This window comes from Coregonus clupeaformis, chromosome 16 (genome assembly GCF_020615455.1).
Source record: "Coregonus clupeaformis isolate EN_2021a chromosome 16, ASM2061545v1, whole genome shotgun sequence".
Classification (NCBI taxonomy): Eukaryota; Metazoa; Chordata; class Actinopteri; order Salmoniformes; family Salmonidae; genus Coregonus; species Coregonus clupeaformis.
The window spans coordinates 3,461,066-3,488,194 of record NC_059207.1 but is presented as its reverse complement, the minus strand read 5'-3'; the positions used below and the strand labels follow the sequence as shown (position 1 = coordinate 3,488,194).

The following is a 27,129-nucleotide window of genomic DNA, read 5'->3' as shown; positions in this document are numbered from 1 at the left end:
ATGTTAATCTCTGTGTGTGTGTGCATATGCTAAATTACTGAAATGTAAATGTGTGTATGTGCACATCCGTGTGTGCTTGTGTGTGTGTGTGTGGGTGGGTCGTTTTTTCCCCCTGGTGGTTAACTGGTAATCTGCTCCAATCCCTGGGAATAATCTACCGAGTTAATCTCATCTGACTGGCAGTCTGGGAACACCAACCAGAACAATCTGACTGTTAATGGATGGAGAGAGAGGGGGAGGAAGAGAGAGAGAGTCAGAGAGAGAACAGAGATGGAGAGACTGAGGCTGAGAGAGGGAGAGAGAGGGGGGGAGAGAGATGCAGCGAAAGATGCAGAGAGAGAGAATGAGAGAGCGAATGGAAGCGACAGGGGCAGACGGATGGTGATTGAACGCGGATGACAAGTGTCTTATCAACGCCCACACTAGGTTTTTACCAAATGAATTATCTTGTATATTGGATTTATTCTGATTCTTCTCCGGTTGGCTCCAAGATTGATGTACTGATTAAACACATTCATGGGCAGATGAGGGAGAGCAGGAGTGACAGGAAAGGAGAGAGAGAGAGAGAGAGAGAGAGAGAGAGAGAGAGAGAGAGAGAGAGAGAGAGAGAGAGAGAGAGAGAGAGAGAGAGAGAGAGAGAGAGAGAGAGAGAGAGAGAGAGAGAGAGAGAGAGAGAGAAGAGAGAGAGAGAGAGAGAGAGAGAGAGAGAGAGAGAGAGAGAGAGAGAGAGAGAGAGAGAGAGAGAGAAAGGGGGAGAGATGGAAAGTGGAGAGAGAGAAAGAGAAAGAGAAAGGTGGAGTGTCTTCTTTCTCATTATAGCCTTGCTGACTGGTTCCAGTAACTGTTATTGTCATTGTCAACCTTCCCCACAGTGCTCCCTCCATCTCACACCTCTATCTATACACACCTCTCTCATACTCTCCCTTTTTCTCCTTTTTCTCACTCTGTTTTCTCACAAACATCTCTCACTCCCTCTCTATACACCTCTCTTACACACCCTCTTTATTTTTCCTCACTCAATATCTCACTCCCTTTCTACCAAGTCCTTCAGGACCATACAAACTGATCCAACTGAGCACAGATCCATCAATCAAATGTATTTATAAAGACCTTTTTACATCAGCAGATGTCACAAAGTGCTATGCAGATGTCAATTCAATGTCTATTCTACGTTGGTTCAACATAATTTCATTGAAATGACGTGGAAACAATGTTGATTCAACCAGTGGGTGCCCAGTGGGATAGCACTCAGTTTGATCAACTAGACACTTCTCTGTAGCTTGGCCACCAACAATTCTTATCCACCATGAACGAGGGAACGATAAAGGATGAGGAAAATGGAGGGAGATAGAGAGGTAGATATGAGGGGATAAGGAGGACTGAAAGGGAATTGGGAGTTTTATACTATTCATTTTCTTTCCAGAAAGAAGGGAAGAATTCCATTCAATCCGCTACACTGCTGTTCCATAGTCCGACACACAATGTCACAATGGCGAGGGGAAAGAAAGAGAGAGGGAGAGAGAGGGAGAGATTATCCATCTTGCGGTAAACCACGTCGTTAACTGTTTCATAGTGCCGCTGCCGCATCACGTCACTTCGCCGGCTGTGCGTCTTTGTGCAGCTCCCCCCCCCTCTCTATCTACCTCTCCATGGGCATTCTTCCTAATCCCTAAACAGTCCTCTAGACCTAGACTATAATCAACCTGCCCAGCTCACACCAACCCATGTGTGTGTGTGTGTGTGTATGTGTGTGTGTGTGTGTGTGTGTGCTTCAGCTGTATCTCTGTATGTTTGTGGTTGGCAGCCCGGTCTCCTGTTGTTGGCAGAATATCTTCTGGTTCTAGGAGAAGATGGAGAGAGTCCCACAGGGAGGTATTACACCGATTTACACACACACACACATAAACATGCATACTGAGAAACACAGCAATGTGTTGCCAAACACCATCATGTACTAGAGGTGTTGTGTCTTTGTTCTCAGACTGTGCGCCTGTAGGGTGACAGTGGGTCGCTCCTGTCCCTCTAGCCCTGTTGATTGATAGGTGAGTGTGACCAGTAGAACTCCAACATGTAACTCTGACCACCTTCACACACACACACACACACACAGATAGAAACCTAATTCTGTCTTTCCCCCTTTCAAAAACCTACCAATTACAGCCACTTCATTCTCCACCTCCCTCCCGCTCTCCCTCGCTCTGTCCCTCTTTTCCTAACAAGCAATCTCGTTAACGTCAGAGCACCTCTCCCTCCCTCGCTCTCTCTCTTCTCTCGCCCCTGCTCAGGTTCTTGGAATAAGGCTGGTCATTCAGGCTTTTGCCCTAGAGAGAGCGAGAAGGAGACAAGATACAAAGAGAGAGAGCACAGTGGAGAGAAAGAGGGAAGACTAAATTAATACAGATAGAGGGAGAGAGAGGAGGGAATAAGGAGCGGCAGAGAAAAGAGAGGGAACATAATAATGGACGGACAAGTGACTGAGATTACTGCCCTGGTTGCAGGGGGGACGTAATTACGTGGCGCGCAGGCTATCAGGATGAATGAGGAGTAGAGGCGGTATTTAGTGATGCACCAGTGGCAGATTGTTGAAGCGAGTGTGGGATGACTAAATCTAGACCACGAAAGCATCCACGTGTGTGTGTTGAGGAATTTTCAGCCATTGAATATTCTAAATTATTCAGAGGCTTCGTGCTTTGAAACATAATAATTCTATGTCTGGGTGTGAATGATCTTCTCTTTCGCCATTCTGCCGCTGGAAAATGCATTATAAAATGTATACAAGACACACACTCTTGTAAGCATTCACATGCACACACATACTTGCAGGGTAAAAAAAAATGCTAATGAAAAGATAGTCTGTGACTTCAGGTGTGTGGGTTGGAGAGGACTAGCTTGCTCTGTAAGTTAGGACTGAGTTGATGTGTTAATTAACAGGCATGCTGTGTAGATGCAGTAACTAATGAGGAATGGTGCTTCATAACAGAACACTGCTTCAGTCAACAGAGCTGGAAACAACACACAGAACACACGGTCAGTGTGTTTGGACTTCACAATGTCACAGGAAGCAGTGGAGAGAGAGGAGTTTGTTTGGGGTCTGGAGTGAGTTTCTGAGCTGTACACTAAGAAGGCAGTGATGTGTGTTTATATGTGTGTGTGAAAGAGTGTGAGTCAGTGAATGACAGCGTTAGAGTGGCGTTAACGCTCTTTGTCTGACTGGACACACTGTCAGCGCTCAACCCTGACCTCTAACCCCTGACCTTTACCGAGGGGCCCTGGCCCAAGCACTGCTCAAAGGGCATCATGGCTGTTTAGGTCTATGTCCTAAACACAAAGAGGAGATAGGAGAGAGAAGGTGACCTCATCATGGACAGAGAGAGAGGAGCGAGTCTGTTCTGAACTCTCTAATTCACTCTCTCTCTCTCTCTCTCTCTCTCTCTCTCTCTCTCTCTCTCTCTCTCTCTCTCTCTCTCTCTCTGCTCTCTCCCCTCTCTCTCTCTCTGCTCTCTCCCCTCTCTCTCTCTCTGCTCTCTCCCTCTCTCTCGGCCACTGAACTAACTGATGGCGAGATAAATAGCCATTGTCATCTGAAAGAGGTGCTGGAAAATGCATTTCTTTCTCTCTTTGCCTCTCACTCTCTTTGTCTTCTTCTCAGTTGAAGGAGAATGAAGAAGAATGACAATCTACCCCCGGTCCCCCTCTCCTCTCCTCCCCTCATCCCTGCATACCTTTATCCATTTCTCCCCACCACTCTCACTTTCAACCTTTGTCCATCTCACGACTCCTCTCTCTCTCTCTCTCTTTCTCTCGCTCTCTATCTCTCTCTTTCTCTCTCTTTTCTTCTTTACCTTTGTGTCTCTCTCTCCCTCCACCTCTCTCTCACCTCAGCCTTCCCTCTCTCTTCATTTCTCCCTGTCACCTTCCTTCTACTGTACCCCTCTCTCCTTTTTCTCTCGCCCTATATTTCACTCTCCCTCTTTTTCTTTCTGTTCTCTTCTTCCCATTCATCTCTCACCGCTCTTCTCGCACCCTCTCTCTCCACTCCCTTTCACCCGACTCACTCTCTCTTTCTCTCTCTCCCTCTATTCACCTGCCACTCTCCTCTGCTGGGGGTCTGCCTAATTATTCTACCCTTACTTCTCTCCCCTGTGACACCCTGATACAGACACCTGGCTTAACTCAGCAGGACATCACTCACTCCATCCCTCCGTCTCTCCATCCCTCCATCTTCGCCCTGCACTGTCTCCTCTTTTGTTGTCCTCCTCCTCTCAGTATTTACCGATCTATTCCTTACCGCCTTCTCCATTTTCTCTCACTCTTTCTTTCTCTTTCTGTGTGTGTCTCTCTCTCTTGGTCTGACTGTCTATGGATCTCTCTATTTCTCTCTTCTCTCTTTATCTCTATTTCTCCTCTGTCTCTCTTCTCTCCTGTCAATCAACAAGTCAGAAGTCAGTCAGTCAGTCAGTCAGTCAGCTCTGTTGGTGAGAACTTCTTATTCTCTCAGTTTGAAAGGAATGAAGGATAATCAGTCAAACATCTCTCCCCGGAGAATAGAGAGAACGAGCGAGAAAGAGAGAGAACACGAGAGATGGAAGGGGAATGGAAAAGAGGCTGAGGGGAAAAGAGAGAACTGAGGGAGGGAAAGAGGGAGGAGGGAGGGATCATCTATTTTTTCTCTCTCTGTCTGTCTGTCTGTCTGTATATATATATATATATATATATCAAATCTCTCTACAGTACATTGTCTCTGTATGAGTGGTCTCTACTGAGTTCTCCTAAACAAAGGAGGGGGAAAACGATATTTTTAGACCCTTTCATAATTCATTAACATAATGATTTGGGCTTTGTAGAATCTTTTCATGTATATTTAAACGTGTGTGTGTGTGTATGCTCAAAAGGGTGATGGGGGGGCTTTTTGCTGTGTTGTGTTACCGCCCTCCTGGGAATCACAGGTTTACAATCGAAGCACTCCCACACACATACTCACACAATCACACAGTCACACACTCTCACACACATACACACCTTACACACACTCTAACACACTCACACACACACACTCACCTTACACACACTCTCACACACACACACACTCACTGGTCATGTCTGTTGTTCCTCGATTCATACGATTCTTTATTTATTTTCCATGGCTCATAATGCAAATAAGTGTGTGTGTGTGTGTGCATGTGCGTGTATCTGTATCTGTGCTTGTGTGTGTGTGTGTGTGTGTGTGTGTGTGCGCGTGTGTCTGTCAATCGTGTGTGTGTGTGCGTGTATCTGTGCTTGTGTGTGTGTGTGCGTGTGTCTGTCAGTCAATCGTGCGTGTGTGTGTATGCGTGTGTGTGTGTTACGTTTGGGACTGTGTAGTGGGCCCAGTGAGTAATGGAGCCCATGTCCTTATCTGTCACCAGAGAGCCTCCCTGCCTCTCAGCCAGCTGTCAATCAAACTGGCTCTGGAGAGAAGAGTCCGCATCAAACACACCGAGAGAGAGGGGGGGAGGAGAGAGGGGGAAGAAAAGAGAGGGGGGAGGAGAGAGAGGGGAGGAGAGAGAGAGGGAGGAGAGAGAGGGGGAGGAGAGAGAGGAGGAGAGAGAGAGGGGGAGGGAGGAGGGGGGAGGAGAGAGAGGGGGGAGGAGAGAGAGGGGGAGGAGAGAGGGGGGAGGAGAGAGAGGGAGGAGAGAGAAGGGGGAGGGGAGGAGAGAGGGGAGGGAGGAGAGAGGGGGGAGGGAGGAGGGGGGAGGAGAGAGATGGGGGGAGGAGAGAGAGGGGGGAGGAGAGAGGGGGGAGAGAGAGAGGGAGGAGAGAGATGGGGAGGGGAGGAGAGAGGGGAGGGGAGGAGAGATGGGGGGAGGGAGGAGGGGGGAGGAGAGAGATGGGGGAGGAGAGAGAGGGGGAGGAGAGAGAGGGGGGAGGAGAGAGAGGGGAGGAGAGAGATGGGGGAGGGGAGGAGAGAGGGGAGGGGAGGAGAGAGGGGGGGAAGGAGAGAGGGGGGAGGAGAGAGAGGGGAGGACAGAGGTGGGAGGAGAGAGGGGGAGGAGAGAGAAAGAGAGAGAGAAGACCGAGAGAAAGGAAACAGGGGTTTGTGAGAGAGAGAAGGGATAGACAGGGAGTGAGGAGGGAGATAGAGTGGAGAGAGAAAGGGGGGAGATGCAGAGAGAGAGAGAGAGAGAAAAGAGAGATGGGGAAAGAGGAATGTGAGAGATAGAAGAAGAGTACAGGTAGGGATGGTTTATAAAAAGGTTTTCTGTCTCTGTGGTCTCCAGGCAAGAGGAAAATGGAAGAGTAAAACACTTAATCTTCAATGAATTATGTACCTAAAAATACATTTTAGCTTTTTTTATATGAAGAAACTATTTTGCTCTGGTGGGGAAGAAAATAAAATGGGTTTGGTGCGTGGTGGAGGTAGACACGTAGCTGCTAGAACACACACACACTCATTCTGGCGAAGCTATCGAGGCTGAAATTGGCATGACACACTTCAATATCCTGACAGGAGTGAATAGGTTCTTGGAGGTGGGAGCGGGTGTGTGTGTGGATATATATTCAGTCGTAAATAGGCAGACGTCAGCCCAGCCTGTCTGTCCTACAGTACATCTCTCTCTCTCTCTCTCTCTCTCTCTCTCTCTCTCTCTCTCTCTCTCTCTCTCTCTCTCTCTCTCTCTCTCTCTCTCTCTCTCTCTCTCTCTCTCTCTCTCTCTCAGCGGGGCTCTCAACCCCTGGGTACTGCTGGGACCGTAACGTGACCATACTCTCCTAAGCGCTGTTCTACCCCACTTTTAAACTCCAGCTTCCCAAGTCCTCCCCAGTCCTTCTCCCCAAGCATCTTGAAGCGATTTGGCGCTCTCTCTCTGGCTGTATCCCCCCCGCCCCTCCTCACCCCAGGAGGCGAGGGAGGAGGGTTAAGGGCTTAGGAGAGTGTGGTCAGGTTGCGGTCCCAGCAGGACCCAGGGGTTGAGGAGCCCCGCGGTAAAATCAACAGTTTGAGGGAGAGAGAGAGCGAGAGAGGGAGGGAGGAAAGAAAGAGAGGGTAACGTGGCTTGCTTTGTGCCTTGGGGTAGGAATGGAAGCTAGTCTGAAATCCAGACCCCAGGATTAAGAACTGTACCAGAAGCAGACATTGGTGTGGGGGCATGTGGAAAGATCTTGCACCTGGGCCCCACATACACTGACTATTGCCTTTTAGGATCATAGTCTAGGGGCCACACTTATACTGTGGCCCTATAGAAACATAGTGTAGCCGAGGGTCAGAGACCTCTTTAGACATTGTGGTCTTTTAGTACTAAGGTTTCGTGGCGCCTCAGATTTCACGGCCCCTCAAAGTGCAAAGTTTAGGCTTCATACACACACTGTAGCCCTGAAAGTCATAGGTCAGGGATTGGGAAGACTTTGGGCAAAACTCTATTCCCCATATACTGTAGTGCAAATGTTTGTACTATAACCACCAACACCCCATTTAGTACACTACTTTTGACCATACTGTGATGGCTCTGGTCAAAAGCTAGTCAAAAGTAGTGCATTCAATGAGTAATAGGGTATCATTTCAGACTCGCAGACTGTGTGGCCCTTGGGGAGGCCCTCTCTGTGGCCCCTGTGTCCCAGGACAGGTAAGCCATACTATGATAGGTGAGGCAGGTCAGCCCACATACTTCTCTACCTATTTATCCATCCACCCCTCCCCCTCTATATTGCTCCACCTCTCCACTAGGGATGTGCACGGTTATTAGAATATCTGAATGGACATTAGTGTTCGATTACATGGGAGAGTAAAGGCTTTGTCTAAAAGTAAATAAAATGATCTATATGACATTGCTACATAGCCTACAAGGCCATTACATTCAACATTTTTAGTAAAACAATCGTTTAATGACAGTTTTTAGCAGTGCGCTCCATAAAAAAAGACGCACCGGTAGCCTACACATTTGTGACCGACCAGCTCGTTTCGTCTTATGTAGCAAAATTTGAAATTGTGTTTTTTACATTGGATAAAAGTAGGGACTAGAAAATGGTATATCATACACTACAGTTGAGGAACAATGGGAAAGTAATTCTGCTTTGAAAGTAGATAAACTTGTAATGGCCCTTGAATGTTTTGGTACACATACTGGAGAGCTCTTCTTTGTCTACACCCATTCAGCATCATTTTCTGGGCATTCGTAAACTCAGAGCGTTGTCAGATTGTCCGTTTGTAAATTCAGAGCGTTTCGCTCTCAGAGCGTTCAAAGCACACACGGGACGCTCTGGCCGAGGAGTAGGGTTGATTCGAGCATTCTGACCTAACAACAGAAGTCAAGCACCCAAGCGAACTGGCTAACATTGGCTAGCTTGCTAGCTACTGCCAGACACAAATGAGAGAACAGCTCACTGACCATTTTATTCACCCTAGCAGAGCTGGTTAGGCTGTATTTATGTTATCCAGAGCGTTGGTGACTGCAACTGTGCTGCTGGCAACAATTGAATTAAGCTTTTTTGCCAACGTTTACTGACAACGGCCATATTCAACGGGTGTTGATCGTTAGTAAATTTGTCAGTTATTCTGCGCTCTGGCACACTCAGACGAGAGTGTGCTGAAATCAGAGTAGATAGCCAGTCTATCGACAGTTGTCGCAGTGACATCATGAACATTCTATTGAAATGGTTACTTGCAGAGTGGAGTCTTTTGTTTAGACAATTAACCATAATCCCAACTCATAACATTACTACCCTGCATGAATCTGCAGGTAGCTAACCAACCAGGTTCAATGTTAGCTAGCTAACATTAGGCTATAACTAGCAATGCAAATGGCTCAGAGATACGAATAATATTACTACACAGATCATACATGTAACGTTAGCTAGCGAGCCAGCCAGCTAACGTTAGCTAGCTAGCGAACAGTACACTTATGATAACTTGAAATGAAAATGACTTTCTGACAAAATTAGAAACGTGTAATATCTGAAAATGTAGCTAGCTAGACTATCTTACCCGTATAGATGGATGGACGCTTCTCCCGCTGCCACGGATGCCATGGTTGCCCTTAGTTTGAAGATGTAATCTGGAGACAGGTGTTTTATACAACAGCCTTCTGTGTGTTCTCTTTTCGACTCAGTCTGCATATTTGCAATCAAACGCCAGAATTTTCTACATCTCCTTAGCTATCATAATTCCACTGATTTCAAAACTCGGTCCTCCAGAAAGTGGAGAGCAACACTTATGCAGTTCTACTATTTGATATCTTACAAAAAAGCTGCATTAGAAAGGATTACCTACACATACTGACCAGCTCATGTTATAGACAGAAGCGTGCTACATGGCAGACCAATCCGAACTCATCTCTCGGCATGTCCAGCCCACTCATTATCTCAGCCAATCATGGCTAGCGGGAAGGTTGCTGTCTTTTTCAGTGGCTAAACCAACTAGGCTCATAATATTTTTTTTTTATTCGTGTTTACAGACGGCAAACAAGTTTGTTATTAAGGCACATTCAAGTTCACATGTTCCAGAAGGCATTTCTGCCAAAAAACGCATTTTGATTTAAAAAAAAGTTCATGTTCAAATGGCTCTCCTGTGAAGTATTGACGCGCGACATATGCCTAGTTTCCTGAAACAACTCACATTTCACACCTGCAGCTTGTTGTTATTGTCGGTCAATCAAAGTGGCGCTACAATCAGAGGCTACATGTGTAGCAAGTGAAGTGGGAGATTTCTAATCAATTCAAAATGGAGTTAAAATTACTGAATGAAGTTGGCTAAATGAGAAGGAGTAAGCTACAATGATCAACCAACAGGTAGGCTTTTGTTTCCTATGAATGGAGTTGTTTTAGATAAGGACCCCTCAAAATAGCCTCAAATAGCCTTGCTACTTCAGCTAGCTAGCTAGCTTCTTTTTTTTGTTTGTCATTTAGCAGACGCTCTTATCCAGAGCGACTTACAGGAGCAATTAGGGTTAAGTGCCTTGCTCAAGGGCACATCGACAGATTTTTCACCTAGACGGCTCGGGGATTAGAACCAGCGACCTTTCGGTTACTGGCACAACGCTCTTAACCACTAAGCTACGATTTGATGCAGTCAAGACAGGCACTACTAGATGATATACCAGATGGCAGCAACAAGTTTGTCTAACTAGCGCAAGTCAGTTTGGCTACTTTCTCGCTCTCCCTCCGTGCCACACACAGACTGTCACACACACTGGCCCCTGGTCCTCTCTCGCCCCTCCCCCACCATTCTGCTGAAACAAGCAGAGCGCAGCGCACTGGCTCTCTTGAGTCGCGCGAGCAAGTCTCCATTGAAGTCTCCCCCCCCAAAAAATAATAATCTTTAAAACACATGTATTTCAAATATTTGGATATATCCTGATATTATGATAGTATTTAAATCGTGAAATAATTTCAAATACCCATCCCTACTCTCCACCCCGCCACCTCTCCACCCTTCCATCGGGGACGTCTATGGTGTCTGCCCTCATTCCTCCCGAGCCTTCACTCACCTAATTTAATTACGGAGTTGGTTTGAGAGAATGAGTTTAACCTCACACACATACACACACTGAATGAGATCTAAACACCAGCTGGAGCGCTAAAAGCCTAGTTGGAAAACACACACACACAGTGTCACACACGCACACACACACTTGGGGGCCCTCCGGCTCAGGCCTGTCCAGGACCTGGGTTCTCCATCAGCCCACACCTCCTATAGACATTCTTAATGGGGCCAATTTAGCCAGCTACAAATCATCCCGACTTACACTGGACTACATACTGAGAGAGGAGCGGGAGAGAGTGGGAGAGAGCGAGAGAGAAACCTGGTGACTAAATGTTTCTATTGACCTATTCATTTGTTTGGTTGAATGTTAGAAAGCACTTTTGAGGAAGTTGGCTACCGAATCCATATATTACTGTATGGTAGATATAAACACCATTTTTATCAGTATAGTGATTCTTAAGAGGACCCGGGGCCGAATTAACAGTTCAGGGCCTGTATCCACAAAGCTTCTCAGAGTAGGAGTGCTGATCTGGGATCAGTTTTTCCTTTTAGATCATAATGAATAAGACTGTAGACAGGTGGGGACCTGATCCTAGATCAGCACTGTGAGACTCTTTGTGGATATGGGCCCAGGTCCCCCCTGTCCATTATGAAGACAAAACAGATCCTAGATCCGCACTCCTTCTATGAGATGCTTTATGGAGGTTTTCATTACAATAGGATCCTAGACAGGTGGTCAAGAAAAAATCCTGACCAAACTTATACATTAGGCCAGCATTTCCCAAACTCGGTCCTGGGGACCCCAAGGGGTGCACGTTTAGATTTTTGCCCTAACACTACACAGCTGATTCTAATGATCAAAGCTATGTAGTGCTAGAGCAAAAAACAAAACGTGCACCCCTTGGTGTCCCAAGGACCGAGTTTGAGAAATCCTGGAGTAAAAGGTTTAGAGTTTGATGAAAGAGCAGGGTCATGATAGAAGAGTGTAAAGTGAGGGAGGAAAGGAGAGAGAGAGATGGAAGAGGATCTGGCTGTGTGTTCTTTAAAGGCCAAGCCATCAGCGTGCCTGCATCCCATGTCTCTGTGGTTACTCCCATGGTTACGGGGTGTGTGATGTGTAATGGATGTGACACCAGCGCTGCGGAAATCAAGACTGCCTCCGGACAGATGGAAGGGAGGGTGTGTGTTTGTATGTCTATGTGTGTGTGGTGATCAATGTGTGTGTGTGTGCTGTTCAATGTGTGTGTGTGATGATCTTTGTTTGTATGTGTGTGTGTGTAGATCAGTGTGTGCGTGTGTGCTGATGAGGGATGCTGTGCACTGCAGTGACAAGGACACTCTTACCTTCAGAGTCCCACGGCGCCGGCTAACTATTCAAACACAACCTCAGCCCTACCTGCCTCTCTCCGTCTCTCTCTCGCTCTCCCTCTCCCTCCCTCTCTCTCTTTCTCTCATCTCTCTTTCTGTCAGGAGCAACCATATGGAAACTATTATTCCTGTCGTTCTTTCTCACCACAGACATTCCAGCAGCCCTTCCAGCACTCTGCCTTTACAACAACCTTGTGTTGCTCTGTTGTTAGCTACTCTCTCTTTCTCCAGCTCCCTGTCTCCTTCTCTCCGGCCACCTCTCTATTCCTCCCTCTCTCAGTAGCATTCATTATTTCTCCCTCTCTAATGTTTTTGCTCTATTTCTCTTTCCCACTCTCCTTCACTCCATTCCTCTCCATATCCTTGCCATCTCTCTTTCTCTCACTCTCACACCTCCTTATCACTTGCTCTTTTCTTTTCATCCTGAAATCTAGGCCATGCCTCCTTAATGGAAATAGTAAAATGCTGCCTCCCAAATGCCACCCTATTCACTACATAGTGCACTACTTTTGTCCAGGGCCCTATGATCCAACGTATAGGGAATAGGGTGTCATTTGGGACACAATCAAAGTATCATCAATGACTTTCTCTACTCTGAAAACTTTCTCTCTGTCTACTCTCAGTCAAAGAACTTCTCTGTACTATAGTAATGCTCTTGAGATACAGGTAACTGCCAGAATAAAGAAAAAACCAACCAAGTGTCTTAATAGGGTGTTGGACCACCACAAACCAGAACAGCTTCAATGCGCTTTGGCATGGATTCTACAAGTGTCTGGAACTCTATTGGAGGGAAACAACACCATTCTTCCACGAGAAATTCCATAATTCTGTGTTTTATTGATGGTTTTGGAAAAGACCGTCTCAGGCGCCGCTCCAGAATCTCCCAAGTGTTCAATTGGATTGAGATATGGTGACTGAGACACACACACACTTTAAATCACCTATGCTCCTTTGAGACCCCTCTTTCAAAGTCTATTACATCTCTTCTTCTAGCCATGGTAGCCAAAATAATGGACAACTGGGCATTGTTACCTAAGCATGATGGCATGTTAATTGCCAATTAGCTCAGGAACCACACCTGTGTGGAAGCACCTGCTTTCAATATACTTCAATATGCTTTCATTTAGTCAAGTGTTTTCTTTATTTTGGCAGTTACCTGTATGTTTATTTAATCTTTAAACATATCTTTATTTAATGATGTGATAGCACTGTGGAACCCTACAGACTGAGTATGGATGTATAACATTACGTCAAGCCAAAGGGTCTGAATGAACAGCTCTCTTTTTCATCTTTTTTGTAAATACATTTTTGGGAAATACATTTTTCTTTGTTGATTAATTTCTCTGTCTATTGTTATTCAAGTAGAATGTATGTGTAGGAATCTTGAATGGTCATACTCTTGTTTGAACAACCTATGTAATTGCTTCTACTACTGACAGTATTGACATTATTGACATGTTTGATTGACATAACGAGTGGGACACTCCCCTGCCTCTCACCCTTTTCCTACTCAAGGCTCCGATTAAGGCGATTCATGATGAAATGTAAGCCTATTGGTTGTTTGTCCTGTCAATAAATCTATCAGATTTACCTGGCAACAGAGTGCTCCTGTTTCTTTATTCTCCCGGATAGTCACTAGTTGAAGTATCCTGGGGTAAGGAATGATAGTCACTAGTTGAAGTATCCTGGGGTAAGGAATGATAGTCACTAGTTGAAGGATCCTGGGTTAAGGAATGATAGTCACTAGTTGAAGTATCCTGGGGTAAGGAATGATAGTCACTAGTTGAAGTATCCTGGGGTAAGGAATGATAGTCACTAGTTGAAGTATCCTGGGGTAAGGAATGATAGTCACTAGTTGAAGTATCCTGGGGTAAGGAATGATAGTCACTAGTTGAAGTATCCTGGGATAAGGAATGATAGTCACTAGTTGAAGTATCCTGGGGTAAGGAATGATAGTCACTAGTTGAAGTATCCTGGGGTAAGGAATGATAGTCACTAGTTGAAGTATCCTGGGGTAAGGAATGTTTTGATCCCCCCTTTTTCGTTGAAGCTGGGCTGAAGCGCGTTTAGGTATACCTTTTCTCCATGGATGTATAAACTTTGTCTCCTAAATGAGGTTTGCATTGATAAGATGTACGGAAGTGTGGAAAGTTTGACACTTTAAAATGATTGGGCCGGAGTGAGTTCAGGATAATACTAGAGAGGCAGGAAATGAATGTACCTCTAGTTAAGCAAATGGGGAGCACTTCTCTAAGCACACAGACACACTGTGGTTCCTGTAGTAGACATCCGAGAAACAGGCACCAGGTGTCAGATCAGAGCAGTATGTGTCTGCATCCTTGTGTGACAGTGTGTGTACATTAGGGCCTGTCTGTGTGTATACCATGAGATTACCCCAGACAGGTTTATACATGGGCTCCATAAATCTACCAGAGCACTGGTTTATTATTCAATAATGGGAAGGTACTTTGGGATTCTTAGTAACACATATGGTTGTGTTTAGTTTAATTGGACAAATCATAGAGATCTATTGGCTTGAAGTAAGTATCTCTTTTCTTTTTATCTAGCTTGTCTGTGGAGGGATTTTAGGGATTTTTCTCATGGGTTGGTCCCCCCCCCCCCCCGCATTCTCTCACACAAAAGGATAGAGACAGACACACACACACACACATCCCTGTTGTCCCGCTGGCTGCACCTGTGTGCCCGGCTTTGGTTCAGACACAGCTCGAGTTGCCTCTGAGGAATCTGGGATATGCGGGGTGCAGAATACGCTATCTAACCAGCCACAGTCAGGTACACACACACTGCAGAGGCGTGCGGAGAGAGGGAGGAGAAGAGGCGAGGGGGGGGAGCAGGGGTCAGGAGAGGAGGGGGGCGAGGGTCAGAGAAACTAACACTCCAGTCTTTTCTCTAGCCGTGAAGGTCGAGGCAGGGCAGCGACCAGGGTTGAGAAAATGATGTTTCTGCCCTCATAAAAGACCCCGGAGAAGAAAGGAGAGGAAAGTTCTCCTTCTCCTCTCCTCTCCTCCCCTCATCCCTCACTCAACCCACTCCTCCCTCCATCACCTCTGGCCCCTCCATCCCCCACTCCCTGTTGCAAAGTGTGGACACATGAATGCCACTATTGTCTGCTGGAGAGTGAGGGGGATAGAGAGAGGGATGTGGTCTGACAAAAGGAGAGAGGCAGGGTGCTGAGGGCAAGTGAGTTGAGCTGTGTCTGTTCATTCTGTGTCTGGTCCAAGTGATTTATTTACTTGTAAAGATTAACTCTATCAAATTGTATAAAGTTCAGCTCTCTTCACTTCTTTCTTACTACAACATTCAGTTATATGAGAGTTGTTCCTTTATTATAGAATTCGAGAACGTTGGAACTAAGGTCTGCTTTGTTATAGAATTCAATGCAATTCTTTGAATCCTCCTGCATAAAAAAGACTGTTGACAGTTGAGATTTGTCGCTGATACAGAACATGAATTTGAGGTTTGTGAATGTGTATGTGTTCATGTGTGTGTGTGTTTGTGTGTCCCCAGCAACAGTGGTAGCAGTCAGCTGTGTTGACTAGCAGGAAATCAGGGGAAGTTGTGATTATGGTGATAAAGATTCTTCGTGAGCCTGCATAGCGCCACCACACGGGGCTAACTCAACAACTAGGGCTACTGTTAACCATATAGTGTAACAAGCATCTCTATACCTGTTTATGTTTTCTATCACTCCGTTTTTCTTACTTGCTTTTGTCTTTCTGTCTCTTTGTCTGTTTCTCTGTTTTCTCTCTTTCAGTTTCTGAACAGACATCTGTATTTGAGAACTCTCCTTAGTTTATCTTCCCACATGTTGTTCTACCTATGTCTCTCTCCCTCTCAGTCTTTCCGTTTTAAACATACCTTTACTTCCTCCTTCTCCCTCTGGTTTGACCATTACACCTGCCTACCCGGTAGCATTTTTCCATCACTCACTCCCCCCTTCCACCCACCCCTCCCTTTCCCTTTCCCTTTCCCTTTCCCCCTACCCCTCTCTCTCTCTCTCTCTCTCTCTCTCTCTCTCTCTCTCTCTCTCTCTCTCTCTCTCTCTCTCTCTCTCTCTCTCTCTCTCTCTCTCTCTCTCTCTCTCTCTCTCTCTCTCCCTCTCTCTCCTCTCTCTCTCTCTCTCTCTCTCTCTCTCTCCTCTCTCTCTCTCTCCTCTCTCTCTCTCTCTCGCTCCCTCCATCCGCTAAGTGCAGTTCTCAGACGCGCTGTTTGCTCTGCAATTCTTTTGCTGAGGTCTACTGTGACTCAGGCTCCAATCCACCATCAGATAACACACACAAATGTGCCATGCAGGAAATAAGATGGGCGTGTACGTGAATGTGCTTTCAGTAAGCGATTTGTATGGGTATGTGTGTTAGTATCTCCTGAGTGTGTTATTGTGTACATGAAAGCCCCTTAGCAAATGCCTATGTGACAGGAATCTATAGTAGACCTTCTATAAATGGTTTATGTGCATGTGTGTGTGCCTGTGCGTTTCTGTCTGTCTGCGCGTGTGTGTGTGTATCTGTGCCTGTTAGTGTGTGAGGCCCAGCCCAGCCCTCTACTGTGCTTTCTTGGTGCGGGGGTGTGTGTTGAGTACAGTGAGAGTTTCCCTCTCTCAGTGTAAGTGCTCAGTGATAACCTCCTGACCCCGGTGATGAGAACAGGAATGCCAAGTTCCTCTGCTGCTGCAGACCTCTTCTACACTAGCACTAGGCTAGGCTAGCTTCTCCACTACCATCTGCAGGGTCAAGGATGAAATTCTTCATTCCTTTAAGGTGTATGCTGCTAGCCAAACATGTTAACAGCTACTCAATTAGCATATTTTGGGTCACACAGGCTAAATTACCCATTCACTATCTGCTACTACTAGAGAATCATGCTAATGCTAACAGGTTACAGATAGGCTAACAGTGCTCTGTGTTGTTAGCCGTACTAGCGTTGTGGTGTGCTGTTAGCCGTAGTAGCGTTGTGTTCATCAAATAACTGTTGGATGAGTAGGGAGGTGAGGGGGTTGGGTTTGCGTCTCAGCCATCTGGAGGTTTACACAGCTCGCTGAACATGTGTCCTTAAAAAAGAGGACAAACAACTGCCTTCACCGAACGAAGATGGAGAAACACTTACTATAGCTTATGTTGATTAGTCTTTACAAGTGACACTAACCTCTCTTTTTCTTTTCTCCCTCTCTCTTTCTCTCTCCTTCTCTCTCTCTCCGTCTCTCCCGCTCTCTTTCTCTCTCCTCTCTTTCTCTCTCTCTCTCTGTCTACCACTCTCTTTCTCTCTCCTCTCTTTCTCTCTCTCTCTCTCTGTCTCTCCCGCTCTCTTTCTCTCTCCCTCTCTCTCTCTCTCTCTCTCTCTGTCTCTCTCCCTCTAGGTTTTTGGACGATAAGGGCTACGTCCTCTACCCTCAGATTGGGGATCGTCTGGATCTCATCTGTCCGTCGTCGGACCCCCCCAGCCAGCGGGCCCCCGCCGAGTACGAGTTCTACAAGCTGTACCTGGTGTCGTCACGTGAGCAGGCGGACAGGTGTGAGGTGACGGGTGCACCCAACCTGCTCCTCACCTGTGACAAGCCCAACAATGACATGAGGTTCACCATCAAGTTCCAGGAGTACTCTCCTAACCTGTGGGGACACGAGTTCAAAACCAACGCTGATTACTACATCATCGGTGAGCGGGGAGAATTGCAGTGTGTGTGTGGAGGGAGGTGGGGGGGGTTCTGCTTACATGTGTTTGTGTTATATTGCGTTTCTCCTCTGCTTCGCTGATTTATTGTTATTGCCAGACTTCCAGTGACTGGGTATCCAGCTATTTGTTTTGTTTTCATTTGGGTTTGTTTGGGGTTAGGACGTGTGAATACGTGACGAGGTCATCAACGCCAGCCAAGCCAAGCGTGTGTATCACATAAAACAATCTCTCAGGTCACATCAAGTGAAACCTCTCTGGGTTGTTTTTTAAGTACACACAACACTATGAGGGAGCTAGTGGATTCAGGAGTTCAGGAGAACTCTAACACACACTCATTCTGGCACACACAGGCACTCGCACAGGCACTCGCACACACACACATGGCCTTGCCAACCCAAACATGAGCTCTGTGTAAAACATTATTTGATTGCTATACTGTAGATTCTCTCCTACGCACCTGGGAGCCCCATTCACTCAGGTGTATTAATGCTCTTTTCACTTCTTCTCATGGGTGGAAGAAAATAAAGAGAGAGCCAAGAAGAAGTGGAAATGGAGAAAGAGAGAGAGAATGAGAGACAGTGAACTATAGACGAACCGAATCCATTCGCTTCCCTCATACCTAGCTACTTCTGTTCTATATTTGCCTACCAGTTTCTGTGCTATATCTAGTATCATCATGCCTGTGTGTGTTTGAGAGGCACGGTGGGGAGAGCGTATCATATCAGTACTCCCAAGTATGCACTCACTCACAATCAGCAGAGCTGCATTTTTCAGATTAGATCTGCTTAGGTGTGTTAGCCCACTGCAACATTCACAATAGGCCCCTGTGTGTGTGTGTGTGTGTGTGTTTAGTGTGTGTGTAGTACATACATGCATACCTGTGTGTTTTGTGTTAAGGATATGCAGTGGGTTGAGGTGCATGCTTGCATGTATACACGTACGTGCGTGTATGTTAGACCAGGTGTGTTTGCCCACAACATCGGCCGCTAGAATTCCATGCTGTGTTATGAAGGGTTCAGATGAGAACCACTGGGTTGCCAGATCCATTCTATGTCTAGCCAGACATGGCAACCGGGGTGTCCCGTGTTTTATCTTCCCTCAGACAGACTAAGGGATCGATTGACAGCTCCAGCCCTAATCAATGAGGGCTCAAACGCAAGGTCACACACACAGACACTCAGAGAGATAGAGAGATGGAGGGAGGGAGGGAGGGAGGAGGGAGGGAGGGAGGGAGGGAGGGAGGGAGGAGAGAGAGAGAGAGAGAGAGAGAGAGACACGAGGTGCGTGTGGAAAATTGGGAGAAGATGGATGGTTTGATGTTGACTTGGTGTCTGTGTTTTTGTGTGTGAAGTTGTTACATTGTGGGGGTCTGGGTCAATTATTTAATGTAATTAATGTGTACTGGACATGTTTCTCAAGTGTGTTTTCTTGATTCAGATTGCCATTATGATAATGTGTTTACCTGAGTGTGTGTGCATGTACATGTAGTAGAAGGTGTGTGTGTGTGTGTGTGTGCGTGCATGCGTGCAAAGTTCAGATGTGAGTCTTTCCCCTCAGAGAAATGTCTTGTAATTAACCTACCTTAGCATGTGTTAATTTATTCACAGTGGACTAAATGAGCTGGAACGTAGACTGATATGAGAGAGGGAAATGTTGGACCGAACTGAAGCGAGGAAGAGATGGAGGGGGAGGAGGGATGTAGAGAGCGAAGGAAAGAGAGCGAGATAAGGAGAGAGTGTGAGGTGGGGGAGAGAGAGACTTGTCTTGGTTGTAAAGAGTCTCTCTCTCTCGCTCTCTCTCTCTCTCTCTCTCTCTCTCTCTCTCTCTCTCTCTCTTTTCAAAGCTCTTCAGTGACACACACACTCCTGATATCTGTAGCTGAACCACAGATCAAGCCTCTTTGAAAGCAGATGCCAGATCCCTGTCTCACACACACACACCTCGTGGACGGCTGCCATCTCTCCTTGTCCCCATAAGAGACAGAGAGGAGTATAGATGGCACTAGTTGTTTCCTTCTGTCTTTGTTGTCAGAGAGTGGAGGATGAAACCTCTTTCCATTCACTGATCGCAAGTCAGCCATCCTGCCTACAGCAGCAGCTTCTTAAATGAAATATTTTGTCTTTGACTGATCTAGAGTCAGTGATCCTGAAGAGTCAGCTTCTCAAAAGCTTATTGTAAATCAGCACTGCTCACCTCGTAGAAGAAAATACTGATGAGAGAGGGCGAGAGAGAACAGGGATGAGAGAGGAATGTGAGAGGGGAGGAGTAGAGATAAATGAAGGAGATACACAGGGAGAAAGGCATTTGTGTCAGAGAAATAGGAAGTGGATAATAGAGGGCCAGAGGTAGGGAACGAGGGAATGAGATAGAGAAAGAAATGAGTGAAAGGGGGAGGTTATGTAGTTGCCGTTGCAGACATGCAGGTGTCCTTTCACAGAGCGAGAGAGAGAGACAGGATGACCAACAGAGTGCGAGAGAGAGAGACAGGATGACCAACAGAGTGTGAGAGAGAGACAGGAAGACCAACAGAGTGCGAGAGAGACAGGGATAGACAGAAAGACAGCGATAGGGGGAAGTAGAGGAAAAGGAAGAGGGATAGATGGAGAGAAAGAGAGGGATGGATAAAGAGAGAGAGCGAGAGAGAGAGAGAGAGAGGGCACATGCCAGTGAATGTGTACATTGATGTGAATAGAAAGTAAGAGGAGCCTGACAGAGAGAGAGACAGCATCTTGTCTGCTGCTGTGACACTGAAACACCACGGTCACTTTCAATCACCTCTCCCTGTGCGCGACACATACACACACGCTCGATACACACACACTCAAGTCGATACACACGCTAACATATGTATACGTACACACAACCGTTCTCTCAAATATATGCACAGAGAAGCACGGAGAGCCCATCGCTGTCACACATACACAATGGCAGACAGATAAACCATCATCCAGCCCAATAGGAATAATAGAATGGAAAAGCTGAGTGGAAAATGTCTACCTGAGAGTTAGGGCTCGATTCGATCCGTATTGCCCAAGTTCAGCGCTATAGTGGGATTTTAAATGTATAGGCAATGTTCTGCATTCATGGTAAACGCCGCATATGTCGGCTCATTCAGAAATTCCCTTTACATTTCAAACACGCTATAGTGCTGAACTTTGGCGGTATGGATTTAATCGAGCCCTTAGACTAAGTTGGTGTGAGAGTCTCCCTCTCTCTCTCTGGCCCTAGCTGGCTGGACACAGTGCCACTGTTTCTGTTTACAGTAGTGAGGATGTATTTAATAATGCAGAGGGAGCCACACACTGGTTTATTCATCAGGGTTAAGCTGGAATAAACGACAGAGAATAGAATAGAAAGAGAGAGGGAGAGGAAGTGAGAAAGAGAATACAGAGGAGGGGGGAGAGAGAGAGAGAGAGAGAGAGAGAGAGAGAGAGAGAGAGGGAAGGAGGGAGGGAGTGCTGCACTGCAGCCTAAATGAACTCCATATGCATGAGTTTACTGTGTGTGTGTGTGTGTGTGTGTGTGTGTGTGTGTGTGTGTGTGTGTGTGTGTGTGTGTGTGTGTGTGTGTGTGTGTGTGTGTGTTTGTTTGTATACGTTTTATTATGCATGTGTATGTCCATTTGTGTGTTTGTGTAATTGACTCTCCAATGACTTTAGAGAGAGTGAGGAAAAGGATGGAGGGAGGTGCAGACGGGGAGGAGACGGGTCGAAGAGGTGAGGGAACGAGGGACTGAGAGAAATCTATATCTGCTGAATATATGAAGAGGTTAAATCCAGCAGATTTGAGTTTCCCACTCATCAGCACAGAGGCTAGCTAACACAACCATGGGGGAGAAGATGGGAGTAAAGAACAGGGGGAAGGAGGGAGGGAGGGAGGGAACAAGGGATGGGGAGGATGAGAGAAGTGAAGAGTTTATCGATTTGAAACTGAATAATATTAAGTAGGAATTATTAATTAGCTAACCATAGCTAAATATTACAGATGAAACTAATTCTAATCCTCATGTTCTTCTTATTGTTTCAAACAGCAACATAAAGTCAATAAAAGAACTGATTTAGGATAAGCTCAGGCATCTGCATCCAAACCTCTAATATTATAAACTAAACAACAATACTGTACCCATACCAGTTCTAAAAAGACCACTTAACATGCATTAGAACACAGCATCCAAAGCAGGGATGGTGGGCCGCGGGACCCCTTTTGTAGGCCCGTAGGTTTGAGGTTGACACGGGAGTGAATATTCATTCCTGTCCCGTCTTGTCCTGTCAATTATGTTCCTGTATTGTCCTGATCCCGCAACAGTTCTATAACCTCAGAACTTTCCTGTCCCTTCCCGATAAAGATCACTCCCGTCCCATGCTAATTGTTGCGCACACAAATATGAAGGCTATTGAGTTTGTTTAGGAAGTATTTATATTATATTTCAGTAATGCAATATGCGACTGTGATATGTGGTTGTCTTACCTTTCTTAGTTAAATGCACTGACTGTAGGCCTAAGTCGCCCTGGATAAGAGCGTATTGTAAATGACCTAAATTTAGATCGATTAAGCTTGAGGATGAGGACAGAGACCCCAGCAGGAGGGTCTGCTCTGACATATAACTGTAGCCTACAGCTGAGCACTGCGCACATATGAACATTTACAACACATTAAAATGTACAACATGAACATGTACAACATGAACATAAAACTTTTTTTTTTTTTTTACTGAGTGGCAGTAGGCTACTGCATAAGTCAATATATTTTATTTCACTCTTCACCTCAGATGGCACGGTTTAGTTTAATATGTGAAGAATTGAGCTTGAAGGTAAAGTTGTTGGGAGTATTGCAGCAATGCCGCTTCAGGCCATTTGTCCCGCTCTCCGGTTGGAAGCCTATTTGATTAAACCCTAGCATTTTTTACAAGCCATGTACTCGGTTTCTTCATTGTCAAAGACAACTCCATTAATGATGGGTCCTTGGCTGCAACAAGACGTTGCAATTCCTCTATTGAAGGCTTCATCATTTAGCCTACTGACGTAGATTGGCATCTGAGGTAGCCTAAAGTGACTGGCTATAACTGGACCGAGGCGCGAGAATGAGCCGACGGAAGGGGGAGGGGGGAATGCCCCTTTTTTAAATAAATGTTTATGAAGTAAACTATATTAGGCTTAGCCTACACAGTTGTTGTTTTTTATGAAATGCTGACATATTTCCGCCCAAAAAACGATGTTTATATCTATTCCTGTACTGTCCGTTCCTGTGGTTTGTTGATCCTGTCCAGTCCTGTCCCGAACTTGACTCTAGAACTTGACTCCCATTCCTGCCAGAATCCCTTGGGACCCGCAAGACCCGGGAGTCCTGTTCCCATGTCAACCTCTAGTCGGAGTCTCAACTTACTGTTGAGAGTTAGAATAGTAGAATACAGAAGGTGCAATTTGGTTGTGCATCAACAGTTTTTCTCTTTTTATGTCAGTCGCTCAATTAGCTCATGTCAGCTAATATTTTTTAGATTGGTAAGTTAGTCTAGCCAGCTATCTAAACTTGTAGTAATCATGGTCGAATTACCGACCGGGGGGCCCCCATTGATTTTGTTAGTCACTCTCACTCAGATATCATATAAAAAAAATCACATTTTTCTCTCCGCCCCATGGCAACATTTTTAGAATTGCATGAAATTGGTTATACAATTTCTAAATCTTCTCTCCACCCCATGGCAAAATGTGTAGAATTGCAGCAAACTTGCTTTAAAACTGCAGCATTTTCTCTACGCCCCATAGCAAAATGTGTAGAATTGCAGGAAATTAACTTTAAAAAAAAAAAAGATCTCTCCGCTGGCTAAAATATTTTTCACTTAGGGCCCCCAAAAGGCCGGCACTGACTGCATGTGTGGGTATGAATGTGCGCATACAGACCTTCGAGCCACTGCAAACCCTCATGATGAGTTCAGATTCTTTGTGGCCCCCACCCCCATCAAAGTTGCCCATCCCTGATCTAAAGCCATTGAAACACTTACATAGCATGTGATGATGTGTTAGGCTTAAATAGCTGTAGGGCTTATCTAAACATGACATTGATAAGAGACAGAGTGACACACACACACAGAATGACACAGAGGTGTTAAGATGCTAGATTAGTTATCACAATCATCGTCCCTAACAGTCCTGCCACTGACACACAACTGACAGACGCACGTTCTACAAATAACAACTGACAGACGCACTGACACTAGGCATCTGTTAGAGCCAGTATATCTACTCTGACAGTGTCACACATGCACACACACAACAAATAAAGCAATTATACACAAGAGTGCATGCTAAAAAAGTTGTTTTGCACAACCTCGAGTGTAGAATTGCTTTTCTACAACGAGTTACCAATTAAATAAAAAACGTTATTTTGATAAATGTATTCATAGGCTACTATTTAATCCCTCAACTAAAATATAGGCCTAGTCCCGACACATCTATGGTTGCTAGCCAAGCTAGCTGGCCATTCATTCTATCGGTTAGGTTGCCAGAGACGCGACCCAGTTGTTAAGTCTTTTTGTTCGATATCGTTCGTTCTAAATGTTCCATTGCCATGCTGGTTGGCAAAGCTCTTATCCCTTGCTTGCTAGCTAGCCAACTATGGCTAACACAGTCAGGTCAAACAGTGCAGCTATAATAACAGCAAAGTAGCTGCATTTGCGTTTGTTTAAGCTGTTTTGGATACATCCATATCAATGAGCTAATGATGCACGATTTCACCTGGCATAGAAAATGTGCTCTCTCATCAGGACACTGTTCAGAGGAGCTAGCCAACTACCCAGCTAATGCAAACTGAAGCTGGTAAGACAGCAAACTACTGTAGCTGCATTTCATGTCATTTAAACTGTTTTTCTATTGACATTTCTTTGTATATATATCCATAAAAATGATGCTGATTCATGATTTCGACCGGCTGAGAGAAGATGGCCGTCTAGTCCTGACACGTTAATTCTCAATAGGACAGTGGAGATCGAATGTCAAGATTGAAACAATGGTGCAAATGTCGAGAGACAGACAGCAATGTTTGTACAAACCCCCATTGTTGCAAACCAAATGTTAGGCTAGAAGCAAGGGGAAATAATGTCTAGATTATTTTTACACTGGAGATCAAGTTAATGAATTGGCTGGCTGAGCTGATGGGACACTGGATGACCAGGGATTTCTCAGATGAACCAGAAAACAAGATGCCCATTTTTGCGTCATGCTAAACAGTTTTTTTTGTATGGCTTAGAACACATCTCAACCAATCACAATGATAGTTTTGACCAACCCGTTGTTGAACATTCAACAAATACCAGCATGAATATTTGGGTACCCTCCATTAGCGAGACAAAACCATTTGGAGTGAAACAGAAAAGAGAGTGATGAAACATTGAGGGATATAGGGTGGAATGAAAGAAGGACTGTTACAGTATTTTTGGGAAGAGGAAGAACATTGGGTTTGTTACAAAAATGTGTTGTGAAAGTGGCGAGACATTAACAGAGGGAGGGAGAGAGAGAAGGAGAGCGAGAGATAAAGAGAGAGAGAGATAAAGAGAGAGAGAGAGATAAAGAGATAGATGTGTGGTGAGAGTGTGAGTAAAAAAAAAGTGACAGGCCTCTTTCCCGATTTAGGTCAGCAGTCAAAGCAGCACTGCTGTCTGTGAGATAGTGTGGCTGTCGCTGTGTGTGTGTGTGTATTTGTCGCTGTGTGTGTGTCACTGTGTGTGTGTCGCTGTGTGTGTGTCGCTGTGTTTGTCACTGTGTGCAAAGACGTGTATGTGAAACTACAGTGGCTTGCGAAAGTATTCACCCCCTTGGCATTTTTCCGATTTTGTTGCCTTACAACCTGGAATTTAAATGGATATTTTGGGGGGTTTGTATCATTTGATTTACACAACATGCCTACCACTTTGAAGATGCAAAATAAAAAATTTTGTGAAACAAACAAGAAATAATCTGGGCTTTGACTATCCCAAGACATTTAAATGTTTCCCCTTAAACCACTCGAGTGTTGCTTTAGCAGTATGCTTGTCCTGCTGGAAGGTGAACCTCCGTCCCAGTCTCAAATCTCTGGAAGACTGAAACAGGTTTCCCTCAAGAATTTCCCTGTATTTAGCGCCATTAATCATTCCTTCAATTCTGACCAGTTTCCCAGTCCCTGCCGATGAAAAACATCCCCACAGCATGATGCTGCCACCACCATGCTTCACTGTGGGGATGGTGTTCTTGGGGTGATGAGAGGTGTTGGGTTTGCGCCAGACAAAGCGTTTTCCTTGATGGCCAAAAAGCTCAATTTTTGTCTCATCTGACCAGAGTACCTTCTTCCATATGTTTGGGGAGTCTCCCACATGCCTTTTGGCGAACACCAAATGTGTTTGCATATTTTTTTCTTTAAGCAATGGCTTTTTTTCTGGCCACTCTTCCGTAAATCCCAGCTCTGTGGAGTGTACGGCTTAAAGTGGTCCTATGGACAGATACTCCAATCTCCGCTGTGGAGCTTTGCAGCTCCTTCAGGGTTATTTTTGGTCTCTTTGTTGCCTCTCTGATTAATGCCCTCCTTGCCTGGTCTGTGAGTTTTGGTGGGCGGCCCTGTCTTGGCAGGTTTGTTGTGGTGCCATATTCTTTCCATTCTTTAATAATTTATTTAATGGTGCTCTGTGGGATGTTCAAAGTTTCTGATATTTTTTTATAACCCAACCCTGATCTGTACTTCTCCACAACTTTGTCCCTGACCTGTTTGGAGAGCTCCTTGGTCTTCGTGGTACCGCTTGCTTGGTGGTGCCCCTTGCTTAATGGTGTTGCAGACTCTGGGGCCTTTCAGAACAGGTGTATATATACTGAGATCATGTGACAGATCATGTGACACTTAGATTGCACACAGGTGGACTTTATTTAACTAATTATGTGACTTCTGAAGGTAATTGGTTGCACCAGATCTTATTTAGGGGCTTCATAGCAAAGGTGGTGAATACATATGCACGCACCACTTTTCCGTTATTAATTTTGTATAATTTTTTGAAACAAGTAATTTTTTTCATTTCACTATTTGGACTATTTTGTGTATGTCCATTACATGGAATCCAAATAAAAATCTATTTAAATTACAGGTTGTAATGCAACAAAATAGGTAAAACGCCAAGCGGGATGAATACTTTTGCAAGGCACTGTATGCCTCTGTGTGTGTGTGTGTTCTCCTTAATTGGATTGGGACTGGTTAACATTGTTTAACCTCCCCACACTGTCTCTCACACACACACTGTTTGCATCCTTCGCCACTTCTTCTTTCATACTCCTCCCGCAGTGCAGACAAAGCCACCATTGTCCAGCTTTCTGCCTAGGAACCACTTGTGGAGGGATGTGTATCTGAGGAATGGGGGGATTTTATCCCGTAGCGCACCTCTCCATTGACCTCTGGGCCTTCTGGCAGGGCTGCTAATGCATTAGCACGCTAACATGGCTTTGATTTAGTGGACCAGGTTCAGGCAAACATGACCCGTAATGACATAATGAACACATTCACACACAGCAGACACTCCACAACACCACACAAAGGTACACACAGCTGAAGCGCAGAGACACGCCCACGCGCACACTGGGGCCTGGGCCGACCCCCCTGTAAATCAAACT

General features: G+C 45.5%; 1 protein-coding gene across 1 annotated transcript in view; it reads left to right on the top strand.

The window, feature by feature from the left end:
- Nucleotides 1-27,129, top strand: part of efnb3b (ephrin-B3b) — a 93,048-nt gene that overhangs the window by 34,319 nt on the left and 31,600 nt on the right. The window contains exon 2 of the mRNA XM_045225854.1: nucleotides 17,196-17,491. Within this exon, the coding sequence (XP_045081789.1) occupies nucleotides 17,196-17,491 (296 nt within the window). The remainder of the gene's footprint in view (nucleotides 1-17,195; nucleotides 17,492-27,129) is intronic.